Source organism: Styela clava, chromosome 12 (genome assembly GCF_964204865.1).
Source record: "Styela clava chromosome 12, kaStyClav1.hap1.2, whole genome shotgun sequence".
NCBI lineage: Eukaryota > Metazoa > Chordata > Ascidiacea > Stolidobranchia > Styelidae > Styela > Styela clava.
Window position 1 is genome coordinate 13,848,668 of NC_135261.1, and position 10,318 is coordinate 13,858,985.

At 37.4% G+C, this 10,318-nt stretch overlaps 1 protein-coding gene and 1 pseudogene across 1 annotated transcript; both read right to left on the bottom strand.

Moving 5' to 3' along the window:
- Nucleotides 1-4,236: 4,236 nt before the first annotated feature.
- LOC144430592 (zinc finger BED domain-containing protein 5-like) lies at nt 4,237-5,280 on the bottom strand. Its single transcript, XM_078118610.1, has 2 exons — nt 5,266-5,280; nt 4,237-4,935 (listed from the first exon to the last, which is right to left on the bottom strand). Exons 1-2 carry the CDS (start codon nt 5,278-5,280, stop codon nt 4,237-4,239), a joined length of 714 nt encoding a protein of 237 aa, XP_077974736.1.
- A 69-nt stretch (nt 5,281-5,349) lies between these two features.
- LOC144430593 (zinc finger BED domain-containing protein 5-like) lies at nt 5,350-5,963 on the bottom strand (annotated as a pseudogene).
- Between the last annotated feature and the right edge of the window lie 4,355 nt (nt 5,964-10,318).

Genomic DNA, 10,318 nt, shown 5'->3' on the forward strand with positions numbered 1-10,318 from the left:
GAAGGTGTTGTCTGATTGTTTTGTTAGTTAGCAGGTAATCTATTACCGGTCTGATACACAAACTTGGCAGTTGGCACTGTCAAATGATGATTAGTGTTTAATTTCTTTTCAGGAAAAAGGAGAGATAACCCATTATCAGCTGCTTATGTCCCATCAATATTTGAATTTTCGCCATCGCCATTTCGGAAAAGAATAGTTAGAAAAAGGGGGGTTTTAAAAAAAGGCAGGACCATTTCAACAAATTCTGTTACCTTGTATGCGTTGCAATATCACTTTGCAGTTGTTAGCATAAACATTTAATGTGTCTTTCATCTAGACCTACCACACTTAAAAGAAGCCGCCTATACCCTTTTTCACTAGAACCATAACACTGTAAAATATTTAATCGAAATTACCCCTAAGGCATCATATCTTCCATTTGGAAGAGCTGTGGAGGCAGATACATTTTTTACTCTAAATTATGGCATGTTACTTCCAGGTTATCTTATCCTTGCCTATAGATATCTTGATGTTAGTGACTCCAACTGACCCATGCATGCCACATTGAAAGTTCTCTTGTGTACCAATAATATTAATCAGTTGGAGCCTTCAGACCTTGAAAACAGTCGAATCTGAGCACGATGGATTCATGTGAAACACGTAATGTGCATTTATGAGCAAAAATATCCCATCCTGAGCTGCACCGATCCACAACATCCTGCCTATGGAATCAAAACATTAGACAAATTGATGTACTGTGCGCATTCATAAATCTTTGCGAATCAAGTGTGCCTTTTGACTAGAGAAAATTTAGCATTAAAATGATCAATCTCAATATAAACCTGGTATCTGCAGATAAAACCAATTGTTTTTTGAAAATAAATTTTTAATGTGCTTTATTTTTCAAATATAATTTATAATTACTGTAAAGTGTGTGATACATTTGGTACCAGGAATACCATTTGCAAATTAGCTTGGGTTACACCCCTCTCAAATGAAAGTTCAGACTCTTAATCATATCTCATAATATTCTTTAAACAAAAGGTTGCGGCTAGCCGGCTACCCATTAGAATTTTCTTCCAGATCACAAAATCGGAATATTACGCCTCGCTAAGTTTCATCGGCAACTGTATTTGGTTGTAGTATCGGTGTCCAACTTTAGACTGAAACCAACTTTAGACTGAAACTTTCACCACCAGACCCATCGAAACAAAATGGACACTTTATCTCCATCAATCCACAGTAATCACAAGTTACTTTGTCAATACGATAAGCATCAATAAATGGATACTGAGGATGTATTATCAAGTCACGCAGGCTGAGGTCTTGTGCCACTGTGGTCTTATAGCAACTTATACTTTGCCATCCATCTATTCCATGGTCGCACCCATATCTGTGAGGTAATGGATACATATTCATTCGATATCATGATCCTGCACTAGCTTTGTTTTAATTGTAGAGTTTTCATAAAATCTAACAATCGAGTGGTGTGAAATTTATGTCCATGTCCCACCACAAACACTATTCGTAAATGAATTTGATTCCGGGTAGCATATCTTTTTTACCAGGTGCAACAACTAAACATATGGCGAACCACAGTCTCTCATACGATTACCATTCTATGTTGGGATTAGTTAGCCAGTTATTTGTTTTCAGAAGCATGGACTTGAATGGTGGGGGATGGTCGTAATAACGAGCGTATTCCTAGATGGCGAATTCCGGTTTTTTTTTTGCGTGACCACTGGTGTTGAACTTCAGTTATCTATTCAATCTTTCACACTTAATAATAGATTACCTGCTAACTATGGAAACAATACCTTATGACAATTGATGATTAATTCCTTACACAAGTCAAGTCTGCAAGTAAGCTTACGCCTAGGCCTGCCAATAACAGTAGTTTGTCATCTGCTTTCCATTGAAATGAGGGAGCTTATGAATATTTAAAGAAATTGATAACGGCACATTATCACTCACCATCATCGAAGTGCTGTCCGCAAACAGTGAAACATAAGTGAGATGACTTTTGGACACCAAGCAGTCCTGCAAAAAGATGATTTCCACATTGCGCGACTTTCCAGATCTTTTGAAAACAGTGGAATATAACTGAAGATCCATTTCGTTGTCTATAATAGTACTATACGTACAGCCAACGGAAAAATACGAAATAACCATTTTCAACAGCCAAATCCAACAGCTACAAATACTACTTATCAGTTATCATACCAGATCCATATCAACTTTGCAGCTGCGTACACCAGAACGTAGTCTGTGTAGCAGGTTAGGGTTAGGGAGTAACTTTATTCCAATTTTCCCTATTTTAGATCTATTACAAGTTCGACGACTAGCCAAGTGACTTCCGTAGTAGTTGTACCTGAAATTATGGCTTACCCCAACCTGGTACACATACTACGTTCTGTTGTCCGCCATCTTGGTTCACATACTTCGGGAGTTCCGATTTTTTTTGTATTGAATAGGTAGATGTTTACTGAAGGCCTATACATGCCTTCTCAAGCTTGAGTTCAAGGCGTCCACAATCGTGATTGGCGCAAAGAGACGCAACAGATAAGACATTACGTAAACGACCCTGTGACGAGAACCAAAATTGAAATACGACCGAATGAATGAGTTTGTATAACTTTGGAAAACTCTATCACTTTAACCTTAACAGCATAAATAAGCATAAATTAACCGAACAATTTTAACCGTAATAATGCCTTTATTTTATGAGAAAAAAAGTCGATACAGAAACTCGAAATCCTTATAATGGGGTCATAACAGATTGGTTTTTTTGACATCATTGCATCAGAGGGGTCTTGCAATTAGCATAGCCTGTCTCGTCGTTTAATAAATCAGGTCACCGCCGATGTATATTCTTAGTATATTCCTCATTATCATAACGCACTCGTTTTGCCGATGGCTGCCCTTGATTAAATAAGTTTCATGATTTTTCTCACTCGAAACGTCTCTCTGGTATCTCGGATAAATATTCCTGTTAAAATCGTATGACTTTGGTTCAGATACAAACTTGCAAAGATACAATACAAGAATTTTTACCTACATTGCTAAAAATATAATTCTGGCAGCTTATGCGGTTTCACGGCTATGCAAGGGTTATTTCAATAAAGCAAATTGATTCAAAACAAGCCCTTGTTTTAAATTGAAGCTTCACCTGATTAATTAACCATTTTTTAAACAAATATAGTTACCATTTCGGGAACGGGAAGAAGAATCGGCGGTTATGAAAACTCAAGTTCCCGCAGAATTAAATCCAATAGCACGGTCTAGAAAGGCAATAAACTTTTCCTTTCCCATTGAATGCAAAGTTTCGTGTTCTGATGACCGTGAGTTTGCTTAATCATGTAATTCAAACTGGAGAACAAAGGGAATGAAAGTGGAAAACAAAATAAAGTGGTATCGGCATGAGCGACTTGGACTTGCGGTATAGAAAGTTGTCCTAATTCCTACATTTCCACGAGTCTCAATAACGAGTTGTATCCCATTTGTTAATTAGGAATACAGCCGCTGAAAGGTAACAGAGCTTTCAAATATGCCACAGTTCGTTAGAATAGATTTTAATCTGAATTTCAACTGTGCAACGTTCAAATTTCGATTTTCAGGTAATGTATTTTTTCGAGTGGGATTTGTCCAAAATAGCTCACAATGTACTAGGTGTTACCATAATTCTTTTGATTATAGATAGTTGGAAATAAGTTAAGCCAGTTAATGTAATTAGTATCATGTATTTCCAACAATGTGAAAAATCCTAGTGACGTCATATGGTTTTCTAAGTGAAATTACTTTTGGCGTCATAACAAAGATGTTCATGTAATACAGTGGTTCTCAACCTTTTACTGACTGCGTACCATTTCAGTGTTTTTTAGTCAGGCCGCGTACCACCGACAAAGTCCCCTTTTTCGGAGTGGGAAAATGGCACAAAAACGCATTATGGAAGTATTTCACAATGTGGCACTACACCAGATCGATTTTTTTAGAGCTTCATGCAAAGATTTCATATCAATTATACGCCGCAACAGCGTATTGATTGCGTGCAAAATTGCAAGAGGATTTACGTCTTCTACCGTCAGAGCTGAAAAGCTTTGAATATCGCCGCCACTAAATTATTGCAAACCTCGGGCGAATACACTTTGATCGGCGCTAGCCGCTATCACAAACTGCCTAACCTAGTCTCCGAATTAATTTGCTGAAATGTATGTATTATTGCAAAAAAAAAATCGAATTTATGAAAAGCGTTATAGTTTAATGCGAGGGTTGCAATTTTTTTTCTACAAGCTGGTCTATGTGGGGTTTGACTACACTCACAGCACATCGGAAATCATGTCCAGGCTCATTTAGGCACTTTCTGCTCTTGGTTTTAATTGTCATCATGGCTGAGAAACCCTGGTCGCACTCCCAAGTGGAGGGAAAAACCAATAGTTGAGGAACAGCATTACGGGCCAGTGTCGGGTAACTAGAAGACAATTTTAGCCAGAAATTGATTCGTGATGAAGAGCATTCTCTGTGCTCATTTTTTGCAGTTTCATCAGCTTGGATATCAATTATCTCTTCTTGTTCACCAGTTCCAACAGGTAGAAGTGCGGGATTGACAAAAATCGGATTAACCATATATGGGCAGCATACTGTATGCGGAAAGTAATGCATCAGTTCCGTTATTAGCAATCTTAGATGTTCTGCAATTTCTTGAGACAATTTTTCATTTGGTTCCCACGAAACGGTGGTGAGGAATTCGAACATTCCGTAACGTTTGCTCTCCACATTTTTCATCCAAATGTCCAGCTTCCGAACGAACACTTCAAGCTTAGAGACAAAGTCTTGGATTGATCTGTCTGGCCCTTGCAACGAACGATTCACATCGTTAAGAGCTGAAAAAGTATCCGATAAGTACACCAACTGTAATATAAACTCCTCGTTTTCCAAATCCTTTTGAAATCTTGTCTCCTGGAAAAATGTGAACAGTTCTTGTCGATGTTCAAAGACTCTTCAAGTGATATTTCCGCGAGATCCCGTGATCTGAATTCAAATCTTCACACAATCTTGCAAACAGTCGAGTGTTAAGAGCAGATGTTTTGACGTATTTCACCATTTTTATTATTCGATCCAAGCATGACAGTAGGTCTGGAGGGAGCACCTCGGCAAAAAGAGAAAACCTGTGGATGAAGCAGTGAACAAATGTGGAGCGTGGGGATACGGTTTTAACATGCGATTAGAACCCTGAAATTCGACCAAGCAAGGATGGAGCACCATCAGTTGTGCATCCAACCAACTTGCCCTAATCCAGGTCATTTTGGGTGAAGAGTTCGGCCAAAACGTTGAAGACATCGATTCCCTTTGTTGTAGCTGACAGATCCGTGCTCAGTAATAATTCTGTTTGCACAGAATTATTCTGAATAAAGCGGACATAAACGAGTAATTGAGAACACTTGGTGACATCAGTCGATTCATCAAGTTGTATAGCAAAACCCCAAACATCGATCCTTTCATTCCAGCAATCACTTGATCTTCGATATCAATGGACATTACTTTGATCCGTGTTTCACAGTATCGTTAGAAAGCGATACACGATCTAACTTTGCCAGGGACTTTTTGCCAATCAGGTTTCTGACTTATATTCTTGCTGCTGGCAAAACAAGCGATTCCGCGATGGTATGAGCTTTCTTGTTTTGAGCCACGAGAAGCAATACTTCATAGGATGACTTCACAATCCCGGCATTCGTTTGGTGAAACTGACCTCTCTGGTCTATGCGCTGTCGCTTCACATGTTCCCTGAGTCGCTCAAAATAACTTTTATCGTGGTTCTTCTTATCTGCGTGTTTGGATTCTAGATGTCGTTTAAGCAAACTCGGTTTTATTATTGAATTTGAAAGGGTTTTCATGCAGACCACGCACTGCGGTAAACTTTCTCCATTCTGCTCAATAGCAATGAACCCATATTTGATGTATTCGGAGGTATACTTTCGCTTCGACATGTATAAATAAACAATCAAAAAATTACTGATGAATTAGCCTTAAAACTTAAGAGTATGCCGATCAACCAATACGTCCTGCAGGTAGCACTTGTAACATCCGTATATCGATTTTCGACTCGCCTTGTCCGATTTTTCTCGATGCAGACGCATCGTGGCATTACACGAAAAACGTGCAAGAACGTGCTCTTCTCGTTTCGTTTCAGAACTAAGTGCAAGAACATGCTCGTCTCGTTTCGTTTAAAGCGGGCAGTAGCGGGGAGGGCGATCTCTAAATACAAGTACTGGTAGCACTATAAACGCCATTCCGTGAATACATACAGTATGGAAGATAAATAGAAAGCTTTGACAGCATATTTCAGCGAACGCGAAAGTTAATTGTTGCAATTATTCAAAGCTGCTCGCGTACCACTTGGAAAGCTTCCGCGTACCACAGGTTGAGAACCACTGATGTAATATGATGCCATAAATTAATATAAAAATTTCCGTTGTACGGAAGATCTGTATGTTAATCACGCAAGTATACTAAATAATAAGTTGAATATAGAAAACTAATAAACCGCGTCACCAGTAAACTTGAAGTCAGAGTAGCTATTTCTATTTGTGCCAAGGGAGCAGGGACTTGACCCAAATCCTACCCTTTTTGTATTTTTTATGAAATCGCCCATCTGAGACTTCAAAGAGAGGGGTGTAGGAGTATTATTAAACGTACCTGGACATAATTCAATATGTACAATAGAGATGATATGACAATATTGTTATCACCGCAATGCAGATCGTGTTTTTTTGCATAGAAGTATGTTTGGGCAGCAAATATTACCCAGCTTCACAAAACTGCCAAATTCATCAAAACCAACTGGAAACGTCACAGTAATTACAAAATTACAAGTAAGAAAAGCTCTTGTACAAGAAGACCAATCCACCTTTTCAACTGTTGGTACGTCGCCCATCGAGATCGGTCTGTCAAAATCGGTGACAGCAAAATGACTTTCGCTGACCATGCAGTTTAGAGTGACTGTTCTGTACCATTGACCGACAAACAATTACATTGTGACAAGATATTACAAGTCATCGTTATAATAAAATCTCCTGTTTGCTGTATCAAATAGACACGGGGGTAAGTACCGCACAATTTGGGCACAGATAGCAAACGTCAGCTTCAATAACAGATGCGTCGTATGCCATGAAAATTACAAGATTGCAAAAAATCTTAGCCCGCTGCTTCAGGCAAATACTATGTTTAAATATTGTGACAAATGCCCATGTCTAGGCAAAAAACAAACATGGGTGGAAAAATGTTAGAAGTCTTTCACGTTCATTATTATTCTGGTAATTGTAAATAATATTGCAAGCTGGTTCATATTTCTACACATTGCCATAAGTTTATAGGATAAATATTCCCGTAGTATGTGAACTGAGTTTGGGTTAATAAGCCATAACTTTATTCAGATTTTCCTTATTTTTGTTATATTTTGAAATCGGACTTCCTGTGTTGGCCAAGTACATATACCCCTTACCGTAGGTTTCAGTCCTTGATGTAAAGTGGGCCAACAAATTAGTTACCTCCATATTTGTACACACACTTCTGGAGCGCCGTTTATGGGGCTTGAGCTGGCATTTTAAAACCTTGTGCAAGTTTTGAATGACTGACATCGGGTTAAATAACTATCTTAATTAAGCAGAGACTTAAATTAATTAATTAGCATCTCGACATAACATGTTATAGACAAAGTTTCTTTGTTTTATTTTGTATATATTTGACCGTGTTTATTTTAGGAGATATCGTTCATTGAGGTTTCTTATATGGTTGACCGCTCATAAAACTATTCCTTTTTAAAACAATTTCACCATCTGTCCGTGGGCAGGAATAGGCCTGTCGGCGTAAACAAAACCCTTTATCAGGCTTTTCCCTTATTCATGTTTATTTATTATTTCGAATCATTGCCAGTCGGCTGTTTACTATTTATTTAGTGTTAGAAGTTTGCCGTTGAGTAGTGCTAATTTACTTGTCGCAATGAGCGGATATGTTTGCTTGTTTTTTTTAAGTTAAAGGATGAGGTTTGATTTGTTTTGCATAATTGGACACGTTTATTGGACATAACGATTGTTTCAATAATATGTTGGTATTGTTATTATTTGTCTCCATCATTTTTAAAAAATCGCTTTTCTCTTCGAATACTGGACCAATTGCTTTGAAATTTTCAGTGAGTAAAGATTGATTTTTTTTGCCAGAAGGTGTGTGATGCATGGTTCTTCTATTACGGGGTCTGTTTATAAATACGCTACAATTATTGAGGCCAAAAGATTGCTGCAATTTCAGGGATTGACAAATTAGAAGGCGTGCCAGTACGGAATTTAGATTGATCTTGGAAATTTGGACTTCAGTTATTACATATATATTCTGACTTATTTTTCTTCCAAAAGAAATATCTTATTGATTATCTTATACTCTTACTTTTGATAACAGCATTGATTTGCTCCATAACCGTATGTATTGTATCACAATCTTGTAAGGTTTTACACTGATAATGGAGTAGGGAGTTCTAATGATTATGAGAGTATGGTATCATAACATTGGCTAGGGAAATTTGTAATTGTCTAACAACACTGAGCTATTAACACGACCTTAGTAATGATGCTTCCAATACCATTAAGAAGCGACTATAATAATTAATTAGGTTAGGACGCGATATGATAAATGATTTCCAACGAAACAGTTTGATCCCGAAATGACGGTTCATTTACCTCACGGCTTCTCAACGTGGTCCAAGTGGACCCACAGGGGTCCACGGCGGGAACTCAGGGGGTCAACAGATAAAGTGCTAATCATATTAAATAAGTACAAGTTGTTGCTCTTCTCGTGTGTTGTTGGATAAACTGAAATGAACGGAAGAGGAAATGTTAGATTAGTGCTTGGATTAAAATTGGATCGGGATGTTAGTTACAAAGTTCTCACTGAGACTTCTTTTAGTTCTTTATCAATAAATGTAACTTGTTCCCAATCCCAATCAAACCTATCTACCGATTTTTATCTTTATATTTGTTGCCATGAACAACGGCTGTTCATGGCTGAAAGTAGGAATAACGACTCTCTGTGGTCACAGAAAGCCAAACTTCTGGCGGAGGCACAGAAACGATGGACAGATATCAATTCAACGAAATGGCTGATAAAGGACACGAAGCACTATTACATGAAAATGAAGAAGCGTCCAAATTTATCCGCATATACCGGAAAGAAGGTACAGAATAATATGCTTCAATTTTGCATATTTTTTTTTCTTGTCAAATCGAAGGTTCTGAATAAGTTCTTTTTATTTTGAGAAATTGACATTTATCAATATTAATCAACGTGCTATAAGTCAGAACTCTACTGGTTGATTGGTCAGATTTAGACTTCGTGCTCTATGCTTGTTATAAAATGTCAACATATATATTCAACTTTTTATTCGACAGTGGTTGCAATACCGGAAGAAATTAAAGACGATTGGGCCAACGTTTTATCAGTAGTTAGTAAAACATGGGAGACACTCTACAATAAGATAATGGTAGATATTCGCGACAAGAACATGGAAGGTGGAGACAGAGTGAGAAATGCTCTGGCTTCAAAATGCAAACATCTGAAGACGCAAAGTTTAGAAGAACTTGTAATAGAAGATGATTTTTTGCGACAATTTGTTGGTAAAGTAAAAGATGTAATGAACATGGGGAGTATATTAGCGGAAAAACAGTTGAATATTATTTCTATTATCTGTTTTTATGTTGCTTCCAAACTCCATCATATCAGTGCAAAACGCGATTTCTCTGTTCTAGGAATAAAGGAGACTGTAGAAAAAATAACATCAATTATTAAGAAAATCATCAAAGAGGACAACATGATGAAAAAAGTCATTCACTGTTGTGTATGATTTATTTATTATTATTAGTATTATTTCCTTGTTGTTGACGGCTTCCGCTTTGATTTTGCTAACGTGTACTATGCGAAAGTCGCAGTATTTACAAATATTACGGTAACGTTATTCACGTTTACGGCTGATCCAGCTTGATCAATTTCAATCCATAAGTCACATTCAGTTGAATTTATTTAAACTAAGATCATCGCGTAGATAATATGAAATTTGATACATTCTAATATGAATAATAATAGAATGACCCCTCCTGTTTTAGTGCAGGGTTTTTGCGTATAAAGCAGTGTTTCTTAACTTGGGTTCGATCGAACCCCTGGGGTTCGGTGAAGCTATTCCATGGGTTCGACAAAGGTCCTCTGAAACAGTTGTATATTATGAGACTTTTCCATTACCCAGCGTACTAATTATACAAAATGATCTGTAGTTTATAGCAGATATACAAGTTTACACGTT